General features: G+C 41.2%; 1 protein-coding gene across 3 annotated transcripts in view; it reads left to right on the top strand.

Annotated features, from left to right (window-relative positions):
• Positions 1-20,533, top strand: part of hivep1 (HIVEP zinc finger 1) — a 68,977-nt gene extending 48,444 nt beyond the window's left edge. For all 3 annotated transcript variants that reach the window (XM_084738419.1, XM_084738418.1, XM_084738420.1), the window contains 7 exons: positions 5,503-5,556; positions 8,491-14,264; positions 14,368-14,501; positions 14,624-14,799; positions 16,029-16,130; positions 16,833-17,365; positions 18,801-20,533. In XM_084738419.1, the coding sequence (XP_084594545.1) occupies positions 5,503-5,556; positions 8,491-14,264; positions 14,368-14,501; positions 14,624-14,799; positions 16,029-16,130; positions 16,833-17,365; positions 18,801-19,925 (7,898 nt within the window). In that variant the 3' untranslated portion in view covers positions 19,926-20,533. The remainder of the gene's footprint in view (positions 1-5,502; positions 5,557-8,490; positions 14,265-14,367; positions 14,502-14,623; positions 14,800-16,028; positions 16,131-16,832; positions 17,366-18,800) is intronic.
• Positions 20,534-25,537: the final 5,004 nt, after the last annotated feature.

The raw sequence follows: 25,537 nt of genomic DNA on the forward strand, positions 1-25,537 counted from the left end.
CCGAGCCGCCGGGGCCATCTGAAGCATGTGAATGCCGTGCATATGGACTCAATGAAAAGCTGCCACTATGCTGTTGATGTCCGCCATTTGGCATGTTGAGGCCCAGCAGGGCAGGCTGTTGAGCAAAATATGAATGTGTTACAAGCTGGCAGCGAGGGGAGGAGAGTGTGGAGCCTGGTGGTTATTTGTCAGCCAACAGGCAGAGGGGGCTCTTGGGGGGGGGGGTGGAGTCCGGTGCCAGGCAGTGGTGCTGCTCCTGCTCTATGTGGGTTGAAGTTGCCACTTTGCTGTAATGTAATATTGTGATTCATTTGACTGGCAGGGGTCTACTTCCACACACACGTTTGGTCTATTAGGTCCATTTTCCAGAGGCAAGTTGGTGCTCTGGCTCATTAGAATGTATCTGCAGCCATGTCTTGACTGATAATTGTCTGTCAGACACCTTAATGGACTTGAAATGGGCTTCCCTTCCCGCTGAGCTTTCCCCCCTGGCCATAACTGATGGGTTGTGAATTCACATCAGGTGGGCGTTGGGATTCAAACGCACACGTGGTTCCTGTGCGGTGACGTCACTTTGGTCCTCGGGGCTCAAATAATCACATTTCCCACTCATCCTCGACAGCGCGGAGAGAGGAGTGGGCCGGAAGATTCAGAGAGAAGGGTGGTGGTGGTGGGGGGGGGGTTTGCATTAAAGATTCGTGGTTGTCATGACAGCGACCAGTGAGGAGACCGAGTCCCTCGCCCACAAACTCCTGCCTAATTGACATGCACACGCCCACTCTGGCCCCTCTCAGCCTGATCCTTGCATGTCTTTAAGATACCGCGTTGCACGGATCAAAGATCATTAGTGGGACACCTTGAGACGTTTCACTGCCGTCCTGTTGTCTGCTCAGAGACCCACATCTGTAGGACTGCTGTCAAGCAGCGCTGCATGAGGAGGACAGTTGTTAGTTATTAGTTATTATATCAGGTCTGACTAAACAAGACGAGTGGTGCATCTCATTTCATCACTGTGCCATACTTAACAGGTGTAGATCAATCTCTTTTGTGATTTGAGTAAGATGCAATATCACAACCACATATTTAAGTTACATTAGTCGAGTGTATTGACTCATACTCTGCTGAATTATTAAAGACACTTCACTTGCTCTTTGCTTACGATGCAGCCCGACTTAAGCATACCGAGACCCTCAGGCAAGTGGTTCAATGTGCTGTGCAGAGTCTTGTAATTTTTTGTGTCATTTATTGGTTGGAAGCAGCTTTAACTCTGGCAGAAAGAATTACAGATAAGTGTGACTTATCTGCAGCATTTCAGTAAAGTATTTTTAAAGGGATAGTCGGTGTAATATCCACAGTAGGGGTAGGCAGTATAGCAATATTACTTGTGTATCAAAATTATGATATGAGACTAGAGCTTGTCCTAGATATTGGATATTGTTATATTGTGGTATGTGTTGTCTTTTGTTGTCTTTTCCTCGTTTTAAAGGCAATATTAATTTAAGGAACTTGCCAGACTGACAGTCATTTTATCCACATTATTGGTGATTACATATCATAAATCTCATTGCATTAATATTTTGTGAAAGCACCAATAGTAACCCCAAAGATGTTGTTGCAGTATTGGGTTAAAAATTATTGTCATCACCGATTTTACCCAGGTTACCCAGCCCTGCTGTTTGGTCGTTTAATCTACAGCAATGCATCATATTCTATAAGATCATCATGTTTGCACTATTTGAGAATTTATGGTAATTTATTAAAAAAAAAAAAACATGCACATTGAAAAGCAGAGAGGAGTAGGAAGCTAAGCAATGTGCAGCTGTGGACAGGGTCAGCAGCAAAGAAATTTAAAAAGTCAAATCTAAAAAGTCTATGCTATATTTAGAATACATAAGTGATGAAAATATTTTAAATACACACACTTGAACTTTTTTTTTTTAGATAGCTAGAATACATTTTGCTGACCACAGTCCACAGCTGTGTTGGTACTCCTATCTGAACAGCTTCAAATAATCCAAACTATCCCTTTAGTTAGGTGCTTCAGCATTCAACACATGTTTTTTTGTTGGTGCTGTTGAAGACCACACTTGTAGGCAGTTTTGTTATTAGTGGGGCCTTTTTGTTGTTTGGTCCCCTCAAACTGTTTTTTTTTCCCCCTTGCCCTCAAATTTTGTGGTCATGTTCCACAATCTGCTCTGGTTTTCATCACCGGCAACATTCAACATTAGTGTAAATCCCTTTTATTGTTTTCCCGTGGTTACAGGACAATTACACAGATTTCAGATGAAATATGTAGCCATCACGCGGACCACCTCAGCAACCCCAACATCCATAATAAGGGAAATATGAACAAGCCTCTAATCATTCCCTGCTGTCTTAATAACGCGGGTGCTGTGGATGGAATATTTTTTTTTGTCCTATCTGAGGGTAACGTTGCTGCGTCCCTTTCTACTGATCTGGTCTGATGTTCAGCATGAGGGGTCTTCTTTGTGGTTGTTATGTAAGCAGTGCAATCTGATCTATAGTAGCTTACACTCCATACAGAACCACTAATAAGATTTTTGTTGGGCAGTAATCACTTACGCCACGGTTTGCCAGTGCGGTCTAATACAAGACATATGTATCAAGCTGTGCAAACAATGAAGCATATGCTGACAAAAATCTACCTACAAATCTTCTAACCGCTAAAATAAGCATTTATTATCTCAAATTGGTTTGCAGTAACAGAGCTGTTTAGTTGTGGAAGCTGTGTGGTGACTCTCAGGGAAGCTGCGGGATCCTCTCTGTGTGGAGAAACACTGTGCCGGCGTCGCTGCCAGGAAAACACAGCCTACCTGATTCATGTTGTCGGAGGGCGAGAGCGTTCGCATGGTCACATACCTCTCTTTTCTCTGTCTACCTCTCTGTCAAAGACGCTCATAAACAAACACTCGGCCCTCTCCTCATGAGTCGTGGTTGCTGTGTTTCTGCTGGCAGGGTGCCTTTGTTTTGCTCCACGGCAGCGCAGGGGTGGGGACGCATTATGTAATCTGTGGCGTGTGCCTGGGATATACACAGAAACACACAGAGAGAGAGATGGAGAAGGGTGTGACTGTAGTAACACACACACATATGATGACATAATCTACTGACCTCTTCCGTGGCCCGCTTGTGTCCGCCCCTCCTCAGAGTATTCCCGGCATCGCGCTGCAATTTTGGGAACCACAGAGGAACATCCTCTTTCACCCTCCATTAACATTCATGCAATCTAGGACGAAATTGTTACCACTGGTCCTTGAGGACTCTGATGTCATGTGCAGGGCACCGAAGCCACAGAGGGTTTATTTTTCCATCTAGTTTCCATGGTCATGGGATGCAGAAACATGCCAGGCTTCTCTAGAAATCACCCATTTTCCTCTGTGGCTGATGTGAGTGTGTTGCATGCTTGCTTGCACATGCAGAGGACTTACTGTTTTTACTGATATAGACAAAAAAAAAATTGATTAAAAGAAGCACTTTGCTCTTAAACATGCATAACTTGCTCTGCTTCCTGCCACCAGAAGAAACTGATAGCAGAGTGCTGCAGGAATGACTCCTAAAACCCAGAAATGAGTTAGTTAGCATATTTGCATCTTGCCTTGTCTTGAAGTTAGTGGGCTTTTTATTCAGATGCCTGAAATAAGGTCTGTGGCCCACACAAGCTTAAGAGACTTTTGTGTTTGTTCTGCAACATAAAATAAGTCAGTAAATACCCAATTTGTGAATTATGAAGCTTTTACGTACCTTGTAAAACGCATTTAAGAAAACTACAGTGGTTTTTTCATTTAGTGGTGATGACATGAAGTCATGTGACTGTGGTTTGGTTTGTTCATAGCGTAACATTAGCTTTTCACTCGTGGTGATTACATTTATGCTTCAAAAATCATTAAAGTGGTGTTTGTGAAGACGTTTTCCACACTGATCCAAAAACCAGTTGAAAAATCCCATTGGCTATTTGTTGTGGGAACCAGAGTATCATCACTTCAGCACTCTATTGTAGTTAATAGTAAACAAAACTGTCCTGTGGCAGCTTAGAATAAGTTTTAAGTGAAAAGATAAAGATCATGAAAATACAAAAAATCTGCTGATGGTGCACCAGATGTCCTCAATGTAGTAAGAAAAACAAAGTGTTATTCTAGAGTTTGCACTGTAAATATTTTCAACTGGGTATTTTTGTATAAATCCAATTCACTATTTCACTTGTTTTAAATCAAAAGATAAATTCACAGATTCCTTAAATTCCAAACTAAAACCAGTGGTGAGAGAGTATTGAAAATCTGTACTCAAGTAGAAGTACTGTCACAATACAAAAATATTACTACAAGTAAAACTACTGGTGTTAAAAAATACTTGGGTATGAATATAAAATATCCTTTGAGTAGTTTTTGCAGAATATTAGTTACTTTTTAACTGTTGATTAATGCATTATCAATAGCAACAGCATTATCAAAGGGATTTCTGTTTCTCCAAATCTTCAGTCTAAATTACTCGTAACTCCTGCGCTGCTCACAGGACCTTATTCACTACAAAAATGTAGATGAAAGGTTTGGATACTAATTCAAATTGTCGGCCCACTCAGTAGTGAATTATGATTTTAAAAGTAGCGAAACAGATTGCATAGTGTAACACATATTTATGTAAGAGTAAAATTACAGACATGAAAAAAACTTACTTAAGTACAAGTACCCGAAGAAAGACTTAATTATAGTAACATGAGTAGTTTGTTACTTCCACCCCTGACTGAAACTAATGAGCCTTGGAGTTGTATGTACACATTCAGGATGTACACTCCTCCTCCCACAGCTGGTGGCAGTGACCCTGCAGGAGCAGGAAAACAGAGGCTTTAGCTCTTCTCGCTGCCTCTATTCCACCGTGTATAAGCCATTCACGGCACATTGAGCAGCGTACTTAATTAATATTGATTACAGTAACACACAGTGAATACTGCGCCACCTCCCACACGTCCATATGCTTCTTACAGAAACAGGTTACTCACCTGCTGCATTGTGGGTGATGACTGTGACGTACAGACGACCTGAGTGAAATGAATTTGTCTTCCCTGAGGGGTGTAAATGATATGTGAATATGCAAATTGATCTGTGGGTTAGCGCTCACTCTAATAATGAGAATGAACCCACTTTATTGACTTATTTGCAAACCTAACCTGTATATTGTACACACTCAGGCTGTTATTTCTTTTAAGTGGGTGTGTGCTTGCATGGTTGTGTTACTTTGTGTGTGTGCACACAGGCTTGCCCCCTTCATGATTACGGTAGTTTCCATAATGGAATAGTGCACTCTCTCAGCCATGGAAGAATATCTGTTTTTCATTTGAAAGACCTCCATCCTGCTGCAGCCGTGTGGGAAGCATCCCCAGTATCATTAGTTACATTCTGCTCTGCCTTCACTGCGGAGCCAGAGTCTGTGTGCAGCTGTGCAACACTGTGCTCCATGCTGAAAATGGTTTCTGTTCTTGTCTTACAGATAAAATCGAAGAGGCACAGAAAGAGCTTAAAGACCCCAAAGGCTCACAGAAAGGTAAGAGATATTTGAATGAAAAAGTACATATGTTTTCATTTGAATGGAAATTTGTTTTTGTAGATTTTTTGTTTTCTTATTCACCAGGTGGCAGTTTAAAAGGAATTAAATTTATAATTTCACTTTTTTTTTCACTGAAAGCACAAAACAAATATAATTCACTGTTGTATCATCAACAGAGAGATCATCAATATGGCTTTTGCAGAGTTGATACAGATTGTTAGTAATCAAGAGATCTGATCAATATCTAGAACTGATTTACATTTGTGTTATTTTAAACTTTTATTTTTACTGCAAACTCCCAACACAAAACTTTGTGGCAATGCCTTCAAGCATATGTCCAACTAAAATTGAACTTGTCAACATTATTGTAAAACAAAAAGTGCATGAAGATGCTAGCAAAATTAAAAAGAAATTAAACTTGTGGAACCTAAATTTCTAATTTTATTGGTAATTAGATGAAAAAAAAGATTTCAATCATCATAAAAATGCTGAATATTGGATCCAGTATATAATTGGCCATGGCTGTTAATCGATCATCCTCCAGTGTTTATCATTGCAGTATTTGTTTATCAGAATTGTGCTTTATTTCATTGTAATTTCATTGAACTAATTTATTGTTTAGTTTATTATGTCCCTTAAGGAGTGCTATATTTATATGTAAGGAGTTAATGATCATATTTGGTTACCAGTTGTTTAAATAGCAGATTTAATTGCTGTGCAGCATCTCGATTTTTCTAGCTGCAGTCACACTTGCTGTTTCTGCTTCAGTAAAACTATTTGCATTATAAAAGTTTTATTTGGCTTCTAGCTTCCTGAGTGAATATTTTAGAACACAATGATTTTAGATCAGTGCTGGTACAAACTTTGTTTTTCATATTTTTGACCCTGAATGTGCTCTTGTGTTTTTGCTGTGACCTGTCATAATTATAATTTTAAATTTTACATTTCATGCTCTGCAACACACTGCAGAGAAATCATTAAGTTGGTCTTCAAATTTCAGTTTAACATTCTGCTTCACAGAGAGCAGACCATGTTTTATCACTTTTGTTGTCTACATTGAATATATAAAGATAGCAATGTTTGTTTATAGACAACACTGTACATTGCTGTAACACTACAGTAATGCCATTACTGCATTTTCTTTTGTTATGTGGGTTGTTATGTAACTACATTCAAATAGAAAAACCCGTTTGGTTCGAGCTGAAGCAGCTTCATGGTCTCTGTTTAAACTAAGCTTACCTCATCACTGCAACATTGTCCTTTTAACCCACCCTGCTTATTTGCAGGACGTGCAAGCTTTGTTTGAATGAGTCACGGTAATTGAGATTGGTTGGTGACGCTAAACAGAAAGAGTACAAATAAGAATATCTCAATCCCCCTCTCACAGTACAGCAGGTACTGATGTCCGAGCTGGCCAGTCGAAGGTTAATCCCTTTAAATACAACCCCTAAGTTAATTCTCACACTGACTCTTTCTCAGTTGATCATTACAGCTTGACAGTAAAAACCATACACTTTTGATGATAACTGAATAATTGGAGGATTTTAAATGTGTGATTACTGAGAGCCCAGTAAAGTAACATCAAGTTTTCAGAACTGGTTGACAGAATTTGCTGATTGGATGCATTTTATTTTTATCCAAACAGCTTTTTCTAACAATAAAAGTTTCAGCTGAAGATAGACAGAAACAAATGTTTCAAATGTGGTGAAGTCATGGAATCTCTTTAGCAGACTTTTCCTCATGGTGGAAGAAGTAATCCCTTCTCGATGTCTTATCAGCATTTCATAGTGTGCTTTTTAAGTTTAGATTGAGTTATCAATATCACAGTGTTTCCTTTGAAAGCATTTTACATTGTTTGTGTGCCGCTTTTAAATGCTCACTGGTTGCATGTTTGGATTAACTTACGTAAAGAGAAGGCGTTCCTCAATCTAATTATGCTTAGAGGCCTTGAAGGAACCCTGACCTCATCTTGGGAAATACCTACCCAAGCCAGGAAACTGTGACAGGGCACTGCTAATCTTATGCAACATGTCCTTTAAAAACACTGAATCACTATTGCAGGGCCAACACGACAAATTATGGGACACCGTGGTTTGGGTGTGCCCTTTTAAAAACAGTGCTGCTTCATTATTGGAATGCAGTTTCTCTTCACTGTCTTACATTTGTTTGTTACATTTTCTGATCACCCAAGCCTGCATTCATCGACAATATGAGATGCAAGAAAGGGAAAAATGATCGTTTACTTATGTAATGAAGCGTGGGCCCCTGTGGTATTAGTCACAGAGACAAAATAAAAGGATGACGTGTCTAAATTATAGAATATATCCCCATCCAATTTCAACAAAAGAAGTTGATAAAACCATTGAAAATGCAGAGTTAAGGGATTTGAAGTGGAAGGTTTTGCACTTTATTTTTAAGTTACAACACTGTTATAGCTGTTGAGTATAAGGTTTTGTTTATTTAACAGCCATGAATGTTCTATGTCAATTATGTAATGTTACTGCACTATAATGGAACTGTTCTGTATGTGCATCAACATTAAATTGCTGGTTTTAAAAATGATTCTATGGCTCTAAAACAAAGCAATACAAACAAGAATATTGATTTTGATTCATTCATCTAAAGGTCACTAGAGTTTGCATAGTTTGTTTAATATTAAATGAATTAATATTTCATGATAGGAGTAAAATACGTGTAGTATAATTAGGAGGTACTATGTAAATAATTCAGAATATTGTGAGAGCAACATGCTAAAATGATCTGCTCTTGCTTATTTTTAATTTAAGAGCTATTAGTTTCTTAAGTGTACAAGCAAATTTCAACAACTCAGCACAGGAAGTAGAACTATTTGATCATACTGTAGGATGTTAGAAAAAGTTTGGAAAAAATGGTGTTATTGTACTAACTCTCCTTTTGTCTCTCTATACACAGGGATATCTGAAAGCAGTCGAAGAAATGCAGATAACATAAAAGGCCTGAAGAGGAAAAAGGTTGTTGCAGAGAATCGGCAAGAGAAAATTCCAAAATCTCCAGTGAAGAAGCCCCTGCAGCTGAAAACATCTGAAACTGTACTCCACAGAGCACTGTCTAAGGGAACTACACCCTCCTCGTCCAACAGTCCTTCCCGCAATCCTTCAACATCACCCAGCGGGGAAAGAGACCCACAGTATGCCCAACGGGTTGCAGCATCCCCTCACAAGGGGTCATCTTCCACTGATGCTGAAAGGCTGAAACAGGAAGAAACGTCCTCTAGGCCACCATCACTTGAGTGCGCTGATGGTGAGGAGGGCTCTTTAATCACTGCTACAGTGTCTCAGCCCAAAGACAGCAAGAGCCAAGAACCCAACTTCGAGGGAGACCCTTACCACAGCAGCGCTCCACTTGATGTTCTACTTAAAGCCATGGAGCCTGACTTTAGTACACTGGCTGAGAGGAAAAACTCCTTGCAGGCCATTGGAAAACCTGCTTCCAACCTTAATACTCAATCAAGTGGTGAATTAACAACAATGCCAGCTGTCAATGTTGGTCTCCAGACTCAACACTCTCATATGCAGACTTATTATATTGACAAACAAGGCAACTTTATTGGCATTGCTGCACCACTACAGGGAAATGGACAGACATCTACGCAGGTTACCCCCATGCAGTCCTCTCCGCTTGCCACGCCACATTTTATGCCTGTTGCTTCAAATCCAGAAAAGCCTAGTTTGCATATGAGCTTTAATACTGGGCCATCCACTATAACCCATGCACCTGTCCCCTCAGGTGCCAATACTCTGCCACAAAGCCAACCACCAGTTGTGCACACATGCCAGTCCCTCTCAGCAAGTGTTCCCAGCACCATTCAGGTCCCAGTTACACCTGGCAACAACCAAGTTCAGATGACCACCGTGATGAACTTTGGCACTGATCAGGTTTACAAGGACCAAAAGCCCAAGAAGCCAGGGAAGTATGTTTGTGAGTACTGTAACCGGGCTTGTGCAAAACCTAGTGTGCTGCTCAAACACATCAGGTCTCACACAGGAGAAAGGCCATATCCCTGTGTTACATGTGGTTTCTCATTCAAAACCAAGAGCAACTTGTACAAGCACAAGAAATCACATGCCCATGCGATAAAACTAGGTCTCATTGCACGCTCTGAATCTGGAGGTGGATCGCTGTCTCAAGAGTCTGACAAAGCCCTTGGTACACATTCAGAGGCAGAGGAGAGTGGGGACAGTGATGAAGAAGGTAGCACTGCAGACCTGGACCCTGACTCATCACAGAGCAGCGTTGCAGCTTTGTCTGAAAATAGTTTACAGAGTGCAGGTACAACCCAAGCAAGCCACGGGGAGGCTGACTCATCAACTGTGTTTGAGTCAATTAAAGCAGCCCCCGGTCAGAGGGCTCATGAGCCCAAAGTGACAGCTGCACTTCCAAAGGTTGTTGTCTACCCAGTTAATGTCTCCCCTCTGAGGGCAGACAGCCCGACAAGTGCGGCCCCTGAGCAAGCTGCTGCACAACGGCAACGAGAGTTTCAGACTGCTAATCTGAGATCAAGCATCACAGTCTTGTCATCTCTTAAAGAGGTGGATGGTACAAATCCCTCGCTAGACACTGTGAGTGAAGATGAAGACCAACAGTGCAAGTCTCCTCATGCTCAGCTTCAGAGGCAACAAGCAACAGACTTTTCTCAGCAGCAGCAGGTTAAGTGTTTGTTGAGTCCCCGCAGTTTGGGAAGTACAGATTCTGGCTACTTCTCACGTTCTGAAAGTGCTGACCAGGCCATGAGTCCGCCCAGTCCGTTTGTTAAGATAACTCCACCAGTGGACATTGACATTGCCAAGAATATTCTTCCCAATGCCCCTCCTATGGTTGCCACAGTAATGCATGTAGCAGCTGAGCAAAAGCCACGGGCCATGGAGGGACAGATGCGCCCACCATTAGAAGCCAAAGCCCTCTCTCTGGAAGAGCGAATCTCAAAGTTGATATCTGATAATGAGGCCGTAGTTGACAACAAACAGCTGGATAGTGTAAAGCCAAGGAGGACATCCCTCTCAAGGAGAGGGAGCATAGACTCCCCTAAATCATATATCTTTAAAGACTCTTTTCAGTTTGATCTTAAACCAATGGGAAGACGGTCAAGTTCCAGCTCAGACATCCCCAAGTCCCCCTTCACTCCCACAGATAAATCAAAGCCAGTATTTCTTCTCTCTGTTCCTTCTCAATACCCGCCAATGGATTGTTTGCCAATAACCAGGAGTAACTCTATGCCTACTACACCTGGACACTCTGCCCTTCCCCTTAATGTTGCCCCTCTCCCCCACCCTTTGCGAATTTGTCAGTCATTTGATGACAAAATTAGTTCTCTGAATGATGATGTATTTTCATCAGCCCCGTCAACCCCGAATCCAGCAATACATTCTCGTACTTTAGTCAGACAAGCAGCAGTGGAAGACTTTTCCACAAGTGAGGGTCATGGCCTCCCCAGTGTTCGCTCCATGGATGATGGCTACCATGGCCCAAGCAGCTCTGCAGAACTGATGCAAAGAAGCAGATCTTTTGAGCACCATCAGGACAGAAACAGAAAGCCTCAGCAGAACAAAGGCACAATGTATGAGTGTGAAACTTGCCGTAACCGCTACAGAAAGTTAGAGAATTTTGAAACTCACAAAAAATTCTATTGCTCTGAGCTTCATGGTCCGAAAAACAAGCCAATCACTGTTAAAGAAACTGATCAGGATGTTTTTCATGTTAACATAGTGCAGCCCGGAGTCCCTCGATCAACCACTGGCCCAGGAATACTTGATCAACAGACATCAATTAGGAAGAGAAGAAAAATGAAAAGTGTTGGTGATGAGGATGATCAATCTCCTACTGACACCATTCCGCCTTGTTCAGTTAGTTTCGAACTACCAACAGCTCTGGCAAGTCGGACTTATACTCACCATAATGTAATAGTAGATATACAGCCCAAAAACAACCAGTCAAAGCTACCTCAGATCCAGCTCATAGCAAGAGGTATTAATACGTCAGATTCCAGACTGTCCCCAATACGAGAGACCCAGATCAGCACTTCCAATAAAGGGGAGCTACAAAGGCAAGGCAGTGGTACTTCAGTCATTAGACACACCAACTCTCTTAGCAGACCCAATTCATTTGAGACAGAATCTATTGAAAGGGCCTCTCCTGTCGATAGTATGGAGAAGGATCCCCTGAATAAGCTCAAAACAGATGCAATAACAAATGTCTCAGCTGATGGCTACCATGAAAAAATATCTAAACCCAAGAGTGCTGTTGACTATGGAAAACAAAGGAAGGAACAATGCACCGATGGCACAGTAGCAACAGCTGGTGAAAACTCTACTCCTGTCCATCAGTCTCGTCTCGTTCGTCAAAATAACATCCAAGTTCCTGAGATTCTGGTCACAGAGGAGCCCGACAGAGAACATGAAACACAGACCACTGACCCAGCAGATAAGCCTGCAGATCAGTTCAGCTGGCCTCAGAGAAGTGAGAGTTTGTCAAAGCTACCAGCAGAGAAACTTCCACCAAAAAAGAAAAGAATTCGTCTTGCTCAAATGGACCACTCCTCAGGTGAATCCAGTTTTGAGTCCAGCCTCTCGCGAAGCCTCAGCAGGGACAGCAGTCTTTCTCGTTGTTCAAGCATCTCAGCCTCGTTTGACAGGGATGAGCCATCTAGATCAGAGAGTCCTTCTAGAGGGGAGTGTGTCAGCAAAATTCCAGAGCCTCAGGGTTTGCCAACAGCCTTCAACACCCTTGGTGTGCCTGGAATGATGAGGCGTGCCGCATCTGAACAGATCACTTGTACGCAACCCTCTGTTGAGATTTCATGTGACTACCGTAGCAAGTCCTTTGACTGTGGCAATGTATCTCCCAGTAGATCTCTGTCACCTATTGGGCAGCCAAAAAGCGGACAGATCTCCCAAGTTTCCCAGGTGCCACTTATTGAAAGAAGGCGGGGGCCATTAGTTCGCCAAATGTCTTTAAAGATAGGCCCAGAGAGTCAGCAACCTGTTCGGAAAGTCATACCTCTTGACAAAGCTCCCATTACAAATGTTAGCTCTTTAACTCAGAATAGATCCCAGCAGATTCACATTGCCAACAGGCGTACCATGGCTCAGCCTTTTATCCTGCAAACTGGAGAATTACCATTGCAAAAGAATGAGCAAATGGTGCAAAGCATTAATTTGGGTAGCCCAACTCAACAGCCTCAAGTCCATGGCCTTCCACACCCTTGGCATCAGACATCAAGGGTTCAAATATGCCAAAAGATACAGCAACCAATGAGTCAGATCTTAGTTTGTCGCGAGAATGTCCAAAACAAAGCAGCTGACTCTGAAGAAAAGAAATGTTTTGTGCCCAAATACCAACTACAGTGTCCTGCTCTGAGAGCAAGCCAAACATTTTCATTTTCCGGCACACAGGGAACTCAGATAGCCTTGCCAGTTTTAACAATACCTATTGCCAATCCAATTTTGAGCATTTCAAAATCATCAGAGGTACTCCAAAATGTATATGTTGCTCAACCCAATCAACAGGCCTCTGAGATTAAGTCCCAGACTGTTGTTCTGTCAGGTGAACAGCAAAGGGATGTGTTTGATCAGACCCAAGTAAGTACTATACCATTGCCACAGATCCTCATAACACATGAGCAGATGCACCCTGCTCCCTCTGTGTCCAATAAAAATACCCTGTCATCCACTCAGAGCGTAGACAGTGATACTCCTGTACTAACTGCAAAGAAAGATAGGATTCAAACTCAAACAGTTAGCACTCATAACCATACTGGAGAACGAACACCTTCACTTGGGTCTTTACACTGCACACAGAAACTGGCATCGGTAACTCTATGCCCACAGCAGGAGCCCACTGCCTCAAGTAAACGAATGCTGTCACCTGCCAACAGCTTGGACATCTACATGGAAAAGCACCAGAAACGGGCTAAAGATGAGCATGGTGTGGCCTGTCTGACTGATGGCAGGTCAGTCAATTATCTTAATTCCAAGATGTCAGAGGTCACCCGACAGCGGAAGCTCACACTTGTTAGACAAGTTTGCACAACTGAACCGGTGGACAGTCCCATTGAAACTGAGGCCCCACCTCTGCCACAGGTTAAAACAGATGGAGAGAAGGACTCTGAGGCTACTGATGATGTTAAGCCTATGTCACCTGACAGTCCTGGGATGGAAAAAGACACAAGCATTGTTATTCATGAGGAGGCAGGTCGTGCCCTGACTACTACGCCTAGTGGCCAGGGCCCCTCCATACCATCTAATAACACCCTGAAGCCCCAGGACAAAGCTGAGGAACAAAGATGGACTTCTGCCAAATCTCCTATTAGGCCCTCCAGCTTCCATGGTGGTCAGATGAAACTGACCACATCTGTGTCAGTGGTTAACACAAAGGACAGTCATCGCCTGTCATTCCCCAGCCTGAAGACCGCCACTACTTTCACATGGTGTTTCTTGATGAAGAGGAAACCTCTGCATGTTCCACAGACTGACCTGAAGACTTCAGCATATGCTGTTTGGACAGTCAGCCCCAACAACCATAATCCACTTGGGTTGCCCACCAAGGTGGTCATGTCTCTGTTCGACTCGAAACAGAGCTCCAAGAAAATACACTACACCTCGGCCATAAGAACGAGTGGGAAATCTGACATCTTGTCTTATTCAAGCAAGCTGAAGGACGTCATGCCCAGGGTAAGAACTTTCTGCAAAGTTTAATTTAAACAATGTTTGTCATATATTACCACTTTGTTTTTTGAATCTGATAAATACATAATTCAATCACTTTATTCTACAGGTGCCAATAACCCAGAAGTCTACATCAGTTGAGACCAGAAGTAAACCGCAACCAGAATCTCAGGCCAGCAGCGAGTCAGACAAGGATGTGGCATCTAAAACAGAACCAAGACGGGTCAAAATATTTGATGGCGGGTATGATTCAAAACAATAAACTGATTAATTAATTATATTATCCTTTATCATTTTATATTACATTATTGGTTTTAAGTGTTCTTGACTTATGTGTTCCTCATGGTTCTCTTGCAACCCCACAGATACAAATCTAATGAGGAGTATGTTTATGTGCGTGGGCGTGGACGTGGTAAATACATCTGTGAGGAATGTGGGATACGCTGCAAGAAGCCCAGCATGCTGCGCAAACACATCCGCACCCACTCTGATGTCCGGCCATACCACTGTGTCCACTGCAACTTCTCCTTCAAGACAAAAGGTTAGAGCTCAGGAGTTGATGAGTATTAGAAGCCACAAGTCTAAAGTAACTTCCTTACTTGGGTAAATACAGTATGTCATGATATGACAGACAATTTTATCAATGCAGTATTTCCCCATCAGCCCAGAAGTTTGAACTTCTTGATTAATTTTGTTCCTCAAATGCAGTAAGCAGTGTGAGTCTCAGCACTTTCACAATAATTAAAAAACCAACCACAATGTTTGTTTACAATAACTTCCATTAGAAAACCCCTGTGTCATGTGCATACAGTTTAATATTTCATAATGTTATTTCAAATACATCTCATTCATCTAAAATGCATGTTTTCTGATTTCATATTGCATTAATAAAAATACTGGAGACCTACCTGTTAGGCCTCAGACTAAGAGATGTCGCTGTTGTATGGTTTGTAAAAGATGCTAGCAAAGCAACATAGTATATAAAATATTGCACACCAAGACCATCAGATAGGTCAGACCGCCATGTTTAACTGATGTACCTTGAAACGTTACAGTTATGGCTGAAAGTTACAACAGAAATAAACACAATTCAAATCAACTTACCTATTATATCCCTGGAGGTGGCTGGTGTTGTTAGCATGACATCACAGTAATTGGATCTATAATCAAACATACAAGATCAAATAAATACATTAAAAATATTTGAGAAAATAATTTTGAATGTATTCTCAGCTCACATAAATATAGTTCATGTCCAGATGTTAAGTTTAGTCTATTTTCAAAATAATTGCCTTAATACACTTTATAGTATGTGCTACTTAATAACTAGATACATACAGTATACACACATACTGTACACCATGATGAATATACTATCACAAATTCTAATAAATGTATCTTTGCAGGCACTGATCTCACATCCAAACATGGAATTTGTTTTCACCACAATTTACGTTTGAGACAATCTGTTTTTAATAGCCTCAAACTGCTAGAGTTCACTTCTTCCTATAAAATTAAAGATGTTGTTTCACCATCTCTCAAACCAAGACAGTATGATTCACCATTCTTTATCGAACTTGCCTACCCACGCCACACTGCAGAACAGTACTTGGTGTCACAGCAACCCACGTTCATTTAAAAATGTCTTTATCAGTTACTCACCCTTTACATACAGCTTGCCCAAAGACCGCATTCTCTTACATAAACTCCTTCTGTGCTATTGTTCAAGCTCTACCCACCCGTAAGACCTCGCTGCCTCTCTTCTTGCAGGAAATCTGACCAAGCACATGAAGTCCAAGGCCCACAGCAAGAAATGCATGGAGATAGGAGTTCCTGAGGGTCTCATTGAGGATCAGGATGCAGAGGACTCAGGTACAGTACTTCACTGCCTTAGAGGGAACACAGAAGGATCATTGAGTGCTCTGAACTTATCGAACAAAATTAACTATTTCTCTGTAAATTCAGGGGTTTGTTTGTATTATACTGTTACAAGTGTAATCCTGACTTAATACAGATACTTCAAACAACATTTGCTTTGGTTTCAAACAACAGGATTGCCCTTCTTTAAATAGCTCTCCTGTTAATGGCATGAGATATAAAACACGGATTGTGCTCTGTTGCTATGTCGATCAATAGCTTTGCCATGGTCTAATTAGAAATTCTAAATGCAGCTTCTTCCTCTGTTAACTCAAAGCGCATGTGGGCGGCATGCACAGCGTTTAGAAAGAGGAAATTGCTGCGTCTAATTTTAGAAAAAAAGGAGAGAGAGAGCGAGAGAGAAGCTGCCTGAAAGCATTCTATGGTCTCAGTCTCTAAGAGCATATTTGTTTTTCCTCCTCTGCCTGTGATGGAGCTCAGGGGCGTACGGTGGTCGAGGGTGTGAAACTATGCAGCAGCAGCATAGGACGTCACTGAATTGCATTCTTAGTGGTGGATTTTCTCGCTGTGTGATAATAGAAGATGTTTAATGAATGAGAGTGGTTCCTATCTATTTTCATACCAGCTCTGATGACTCATATGTTCCATGGAATACCAAGAATAGACCTCCATCTTACATATTCTCATTATCCACAGGAGACCGCAGTCAGGTGAGCAGTGCTGACCGTCAAGATTCAGATGGCGATGACTCTGATGGCCCTGATGATGAGGAGAATGAAGACAACGAGGAGGAAGAGGAGGACAGCCAGGCAGAGTCTGGCCTGTCTACCAACCCCTCCGTCTCCGCCAGCCCACAGCATATCCCCTCCAAAGAGGCTGACGTCCCTCCTAGTGCCCTCCTAGCCCAGATGTCAATCAGCTCTGTGTCCTTACCTCTCTCCCAGCCTCCAGCTCCTGAACCCTACACATCAGACTCAGAATCTGTCCCCATGATGAGCCCCGTGTCCCTGAGCAAGCAGATATCCATCTCTGGGTCCTGCTGCAGCCAAATGCCCCTCCCTTACTCTCCTCCGCCTGTCGCCACCACATCAGACTCCTACACCTCAGACACAGAGTCAGTGCACATGATGAGCCCAGTGTCACCATGCAGGCAGATGTCCATCGACTACCCTGACTTTGATGTGCCCCCTAGTCCCCCAGTGCCAGGCAAGGGCTCCAAGCTAGGCCAGGTGAGACCCAAGTATTCTCATTGTGTGTCTCTCCACCCTCCCCTGCCCGCCTCATTTCTCTCCTGTCCGTACCCTTACATTGAGTCCTGCATGCGAGGAACTTCCACAAAGCTCCTGTGAATGCTCTGAAAAAAAAAAGGTGAATAGTGTTATTAGTTCTGATTAGGTTTGGTGGATTGAATCAAATACCATTTCTGCTTGACATCTTTCAAGGGATAGTTTATTCAATTATTTTGAGTTGGGTTGTATGAGGTATTTATTTATAGTCAGTGTGTTACGTACAGGAGATGGCAGTCGCCATGCCTGTAGTTGAGAGTAGCAGGAGTCCTAGTGTAGGAAGCTGAGCAATGTACTGCTGTGGACACGGTCAACAGCAAAACATATTTTGGCTACCTACAAAGGCCCATCTAAAAAAAAAAAATCAATATCAGTTTAAGTGTGTGCTATATTTAGAATATTTTCACTGCTTTACCTTTCCATCAGACAGCCTTTCCTGACAGGAAACTGACATTATGTAAGCCAAGTATTGTGCTCTCCAAAGTGCTCTCCTCAGTGAAAAACAGTAATTTTACCTTGCAGAACACAGGAGTTCCTCATCTGCCTCTGTCCCGACTGGTTAATTTAAGGCAGAGGTAGACAAGGAGGTAAAATGACTGTTTCTCACTAAGGACTCTGGTTGTTTTGGAGACAGAGATACTTGGCTTACATAACAGCAGTTTCCTGTTAGAAAAGGCTGTCTGACAGTAGGTCAAAGTGGTGAAAATGTTCTGAATATAGTACGGGTGTCACAATTTCAATTCTAAATTGATTAGCCAAATCAGAAATGGATCAAAATCAAAAGCAGGATCGGCAATTCTCCCAGTATTATTTTTTTCCTCTCCACCCCCACCTATTTGTGCATGTCTGGCATGTGTTGAAGCAAAAATCAACACAACACTTCAAAGATGATACAGCATAGCTTACTGGTAGCTGCACTTTCTTAAACTTTTTTTTTTTTAAAGAATTTTAAAATGTAAACGACAGTTGTCAGGGTGCAAAATCTTCATGATCTTTACAAATAATGACTCTATAGTCTAACAATTGCACAGCCGTCAGTACAGAAAAATATGTTTGAATCAAATCAAACCAAATCATGACCTTAAAAAATTAAATTGAATCCTGGATTTGGAGAATGAACTAGTATTGATTTTTTTTAAATGGGCCTTCTTTCAATGGCTAAAATGTGTTTTGCTGCTGATGCTATCCACAGTAGTACATTGCTTAGCTTCCATGCTGTTTTTCCTCTCTGTTTCTCCAAACTGACAAGACAACCTCCATCAGTAATACACTATCAACTTCAAACAACCCCACTTCAAATAATCCAAACTATCCGTTTAAATCTTCTAAGATTGTGCCACAATTAAGCCAACATTTACATTTTGCTCTCCTTTCATAGGAAACCTCCTCTGCTCCTCCTGCTGTGGCCACCAGTGAAACGGGCATCCCAGTGGACCGCAGCACACAGACTTCCTCTTATGCTTCTCAAGGTCCTGTGCACTTCCCCCCACAGGGTCTTTCCCAAACAGTAGGAACAGAGACCCAAACCCACCTGTTCAGTCACCTGCCCCTGCACTCCCAACAGCCCTCTCGCTCTTCTTACAGCATGGTCCCAGTTGGGGGGATCCAGCTGGTGCCTGCTGGCCTGGCAGCTTACTCCACCTTTGTACCCATTCAGGCGGGCCCCGTCCAGCTCACTATCCCAGCAGTGAGCGTCATACACAGGAATACGAGCCCGTTGCCTGCTCCCAACACTCCACCCCAACCAGAGGGCTTGCAAACGCAGCCTCTTGTGGTCCAGGAGCCAATCAGTAGTGTTGTTCCCTGCTTCCCCCTGGGGCAGGTTGCTGGCCTGCAGGCTCAAACGATACAGCCAGTTGGCTTGGAGACACTTAACCTCATGGGGCTGACCAACACAGGCCTGGCATCCACTCAGCTGCTCAACCAGCAAGGGCTCACCCTCAATGCCACCCTCGGGCTGCAGGTGTTAGCTGCCAACCCCACCTCTCAAAGCAGCACTGGCCCCCAGACACATGTCCCAGGTCTGCAGATAGTTAACATCGCCCTGCCTGCCATCATTCCTTCTCTCAGCCCTCTCTCCACCCTCAGTCCTCTCCCCGGGTCCTCAGACAGGCAGGGCAGCCCTGAAGCTCCGGGGGCACAGCCATCTCAAAGTGAACATGGGCTCAGTTCTTCACGGAGCTGCGTGTCTGCTTCGCCGCCCGCCCCTCTGAAGGTGAGCAGCCCTCCAGAAGCGACCTCTGGCAACAGGGCGAGCCCCGGAGGTAGCAGTGGGGCAGAGCTCACACAGACTGTCGAGAGGGAAGAAAGGGAGAAATCGTCACAGCAGCATCCATCACCAGCTCTCGAGAGCCGAGCAGACAGTGCTAAGGAGTCACCAGTAGAGGGGGCTAGTGAGCCGACACCTCTGAGACCACCGCCAGTGACCAGCTGGCAGAAGGTAATTGATGATGATAATGAGGTATCCAGTGATGATGAAGACAGACTGGTCATTGCCACCTGAAAAAAAAAACCCAAGTGGAAAGCTCTTCTTGTTCTCTTTTTGTAATTCTTGTCACTTTGTAAGACTTAAAACACTTTTCAGGGGTTTGTCTCTTTGCAAATCACCTTTCAAAGCACAGATGCTGACATTCATATTGTATGTGCAATCATATGATAATTATAATGACGACCAATCATTTTATTTTTACTTTTTTTGTCAGCTCCAGACAGTTTCTTTTTTTGTACATGTTGTATAGACAATTGTGCCTTTATGGAGTTTCTTGTTTAGGAACCTGTACATAATTCCTTATAAATTCAGTAGTTGCTTGTGTTTATTTCAAAAAAATAAAAGTAAAGAGAGGCATAACAATGGAGGATATCAATTTTTATTTTGGAGGATTTTGTCATTCGTAAATTTATGGAATTATAAATGTTGTACTGGTATATGTACATTTCTATGGATTATGGGGCAATGTTTCTGTGTACAGATGTTGTGTTCAACTATTTATTATAATCCATCTAGTGCCCATTATGAATTATAAGTCCATAGGTATGTGCATTATGGTAGCTTTACATTGCTGTATCAATATTCTTAACTGTATCAGTAAAAATTTGTTTACAAACATTAAAGTGGTGTCACTGTATTTTGTCAGTTAACAGAAACGTATCAGCACTACAGTCAGTGTAGTGGTTGTTCAACACTACTGTATTATAAGCGTAGTGAGTGTTAAAAGTGGGACTGTGGTGTAAAATCAAATCTATTTCATATGTCCTTAAGTAATGTGTGATTATTTTGCTGTTGAATATTTGTCACATCTAATACTGTAGGTAGCATGATTTCAGTATCCAATTGATCGACAGAAAATGAATCAGCAACAATTTTGATGCCTGATTAAGAAAAAAAGGCTGTTTTTAGCCTTTCAAGCGACACAGTTTCTGGTTTTCTTAATCTACTATAATACGCAGAATAGTGGTGTTGGTTGGTCAAATCAGGACATTTGAGAGCATCACTCTGTGCTCTGGTAAACCTTGATGGACATTTTCTTTTTACATTTTACTGGCCAAACAATTCAATAATAAAAAAAAAAACTTTGTAAATTAATCATTAAAAGAAAATAATAGTTTCATTCCTAAAATGAAAACATAAATACATAAACATGAATTAAAAACATAAAGGATTCCACTCATAAATGAGTCAGTGTGATGATTCTCAGTGTTGAATAACACCAAGCTGCCATAATTTTGTTAACTAATGAGATATTCATTAGTGGCTAATACAGATATTTAGAGTAAGACAGTGGATATATAATGCTGATATCAAAACAAAGAAAAGCCATGTGTAATTCCATTACTCCACCCACATTACAATCTAATATATATGTTATCTTTGGAACATGTGATGGAATTTTTATGAATGAAGTGGAAAAATACATTGAGTTATGATGTAGATTTCATAACATGACTGGTATTTAAGGTAGAGCAGTTGAATGACACTATTCAACTGCCAGTTACAGTTTTAGATTCTACTTGCTGTCATTTACGATGGTAGAAATCTGTTCACATTAAGAAACGGCGATAGTGACGGAGGAAATTTAGGCAAACATTTACAACAGGATGCACGAGAGTTATAGTACAGGTCTCAAAAGTAACTTTTTCACCACCTTCTCAAAACTCACAAAGGGGAGCACTAACATCATTCCACAGCAGCCACACTGACAGCCACACATTTTTAAGCTTTCAGCATTGTGGGCACAGGTATTAATCGGTCTATTGCTAATATTCATAGTTAATATTTGATCGCCTGCTTTACGAGGTCCTGAACCTCCAACGCTACCTGACACACTCAAATAAATATTCTTATATGATGATGAATTCTGATTCTTAAGATAAATAGCCAGTTATGTGATAATCTCAGTTGCACCTCATTTACACCTGTTTTTTATTAATATGTGACCTGTATCCAGATAAGTTATCCAGACTGTTGTACAGATTGCCTTTACACCTACCTAAGATCTGATCACAATGCAAGCCAGACTACCTCCAGATGTAGTCTGGCAGATCTGATCACATTCCAAACACAAAGCATTTACACCTTGCATTAACATGATCTGGGTAAGGTATCTGGATACGTATCACATTTCAATACCAGGTGTAAATTGGGTGTTAGTGAGACAAACGTTCCTATGGACTCAACAGATGTAGTGCAATATCACTGGTTTGTTCCATATGATGACAAAATGTACTAATAATGCAAAAAAGGGTGTACATACTGCACCACAAAGATCATTTAGATTCAATCCTCAGGAGACAACCTTGTGATCCTCTTATCATCACAATGAGACCACTTAATTAAAAATCGCTCGTTGTAAAAAAAAGAAAGAAAAAAAAAAATCCCTCGTTCCCATCAAATGAGTGGCACTAATAAATAATTACATTTGTTTTACTTTACACCTACTGTACAAGAAGGGTCATGGTAATGAGCTCTCAGGAGGACCAAACATAGCAATCTGGCCTCAATGAGGGAAACTTCTCTCTCATCTCAAGAGGCTTTACACTATGATAACCTCCTTGTTCCACCCCATTCAGAAGGTGACTCATCCATCTACAGTACAAAACCAATTGCTCTACCCCCTCCTCCTCCCACAGGGCTTACCGAAACCTGTGGGGGAAGCTATCGCAAAGCAAACAGAGACCCCTAGAGGTCATTATTTGCTAGTGCAGAAAAACATGCAGGCTGATGAAGAGCTCACTAGATCGACCGCACAAGCATGGTCAGTAGAAAACTCTCATAACATCCCAGCAGCAGCACATTTTATCTAAATTTTGACTGACATACCACAAAGCTTCTTCTAATGCTCTTATAGTGGTCTGTTTCTCTCCTGACCTCCTGTCATGAGCACAAGCTGTTCCCCTGGCCAGTGGAAACTCTTAACACCAGCCTCTGATTAGGGGCCACAGAGCTGCAGCATGTCAGGATACTTTACCTAAGACTTTTCCACTTTGGACATGCATGAACATGCATGTGCACACACACACACACGATAAAGGTCAATTTTCCACTGCTGCCCATTGCAAAGTATCTCTGTATTTGGGACTGAAGGAAACGCTCAGTTTCCACTGTTTATTACAGTCAGTGGTGGAGGGAAACCATTACATTAACAGCCACTGCTCTGGAGTCTATTTGGACTTTCAGTAATCATTCATCAATTAATAAAACACAGCAGCTATGTGAGGCACAGGACCAACTGACTTAAATACATTACAAAGCTTCATATAACTGACTAGAAATATTGATATTTATATGTCCACATCTTTATTTCAAGCAATATTCATGATATATTAATAAACCACTTCATTCAGCTATTTAATTAACTATTGAAATGTTTAATCTCCAGCAAGAGTCCTCCTCTAATATGACTGTAGATAAAAATGTTTGCACTGGTTATGTAATGTTGGGTGTAGTGTCCAATTTAACCCTTTATTCTATATCCCTGGAGACGAAATGAGGTGCAATAAACTTTGATGTTTTTTGATTCCAACTCAGTTATCCATTCTACATCATGCAAAGGGTAAAATCCCGTCCTACCAGGCGACTTCTCTGTCTGCAGCAGTGTGCTGTATGTGCTCAGAGTTGGCTGGCACTCAAAGTTCAAACTTCAATATGTGACAAGACTGCTACTCTAGAATGAGCTGGAATGCTTAATTGCAACAACTCTCTTTGAAGATTTACCAAGGTACTTGGAATTTTCTAGCAGACTTTTTATTTTATTTTCACTTTAGTAGATTAACACACACTTGTTACTTTAAGTATGGTTCTTTGTTTTTAAAAGGCAAGAAAAACCTTTTTATCACAGAAGAGAAATACAAAGAAAACTTGTCAACGCTTTGGAAAGAATCTCTAAAATTAAGAATGATTAGTCAACACACTTACAACCAGGATGTCACGCTGGCAAAAATGGGCAAAAGGGATGTGAGGAAATTCTATAAAATCTGGTGCTGCTGAAGGAACTGCGATCCATCTGTTGGGGCACTTTAATTAAATTAAAGATTTTTCATTTAGACTAACAAAGCAAGCAATGATAATCACTAATTTATCCATTCCACTCGCTCAGTGTATGCTGGGGAATTTGCCTAACTTCAGCAGAGAAGCTGCTAAGAATAAAAATATTTTTCTCTTGTTATATACGGACACAAAGAAGGTAATCATGAATAACTAGATTGCTCTACATAAACCAACTCAGAAAGACCACTATTTTTATTTTCTCTCTCTTTTCTGATTCAAGCTATTAATTGTTGTCTTCCTTGTCTGTTAGTGCTGCTTTAAATTATTTACAATGCATGATATCTGTACTGTAAGACAAAAGTGCAGTGAAAATTTAAGGGCACTAATAATGTTATGACTGATATTGTTTGAGGGGTGCTTTGATTTAAATTTGTAATTTGAAGGGGTTAGAAATAGTAGGACTCACTTTGTTGTTGCTCTTTTTGATTAATTGTCAGAATTGTGTATCTTTTGTTTTACTATTTGTATTCTGTGAGTTAATAAAGTAAAAACGTTTTTGTTTTTTTTTTGTTTTTTTTAAAAAAGGGATGTCACACTGGCCCTGTTCGTGTCTACAGACAATGCTTTTGACTTGTCTTACATAAAGAATGTATAATTTATTACTGGGGAGCACCTGTATATTCAAATCTGTACATATTTAATGTCAACACAGTCCTGCAGGTTTTAGTCTAGTTTCTACTATCATATTGTACTTTTTTATGTATGGCTTTTATTTGTATTTCTGATATTGCCTACAACCCTGATCCCATATGTGATTTTAAATAAAGGAATTTGTTATCTTTGGCCAAATTGAAGGCTAAATCTAACAGTAAATGGATCCTTTGTTAAGTACTTGTCTCTGTTCTTGGTTTACTTTATTCCCTATTGTTATTGTTTCTTTTTTTATCTATTGTATTGTTTTATCCATTGAAAGGTTTTGTCTGAACTTTTTATGCTGCCACCTTGACCAGGCCTTCCACCCAAATACATATATATATATATATATATATATATATATATATATATATATATATATATAAATATATATATATATATATATATATATATATACATACATATATATATATATATACACATATATATATATATATATATATATATATATATATATATTTTTTTTTTTTTTTTTTTTTTTTCAATTTATATAGTTGTCAGCGAATGTAATTGCAAGTAATTTCACTAATTTCAAGTCAATATGGAATATTTAATGTCTACACTCCACACTTCTGCTTTACAACATATTACTCACTATTAAACTAGGGGAATGACTCCTGTCGCTTGACTGCCACCTGCTGTCTGACATGTGCAGCTGCAGCTCATCCACAGCGTCTTACAGCAGTATGGCTCAGGTCGCATTCAATCACCCGGCGTCTCCCCCATCCCATCCACCAACTAAAGCATCTCAAAGTCCTCCACTTGGCTGCTTATCAGCGGCCGACTGCTCACAAACATCATTGTCTGGGTACAAGCCAAAGGACAACACAGTGCGGCTCTGCGGGGGGAGGAGGAGGAGGAGGAGGAGGAAGAGGGGAGGTGGGAAGCGCTCGTATAAAGTCAAAGGGCTGCACATT

The sequence above is a fragment of the Lutjanus erythropterus genome, chromosome 16 (assembly GCF_056507025.1).
Source record: "Lutjanus erythropterus isolate fLutEry1 chromosome 16, fLutEry1.hap2, whole genome shotgun sequence".
Taxonomy (NCBI): Eukaryota; Metazoa; Chordata; class Actinopteri; order Lutjaniformes; family Lutjanidae; genus Lutjanus; species Lutjanus erythropterus.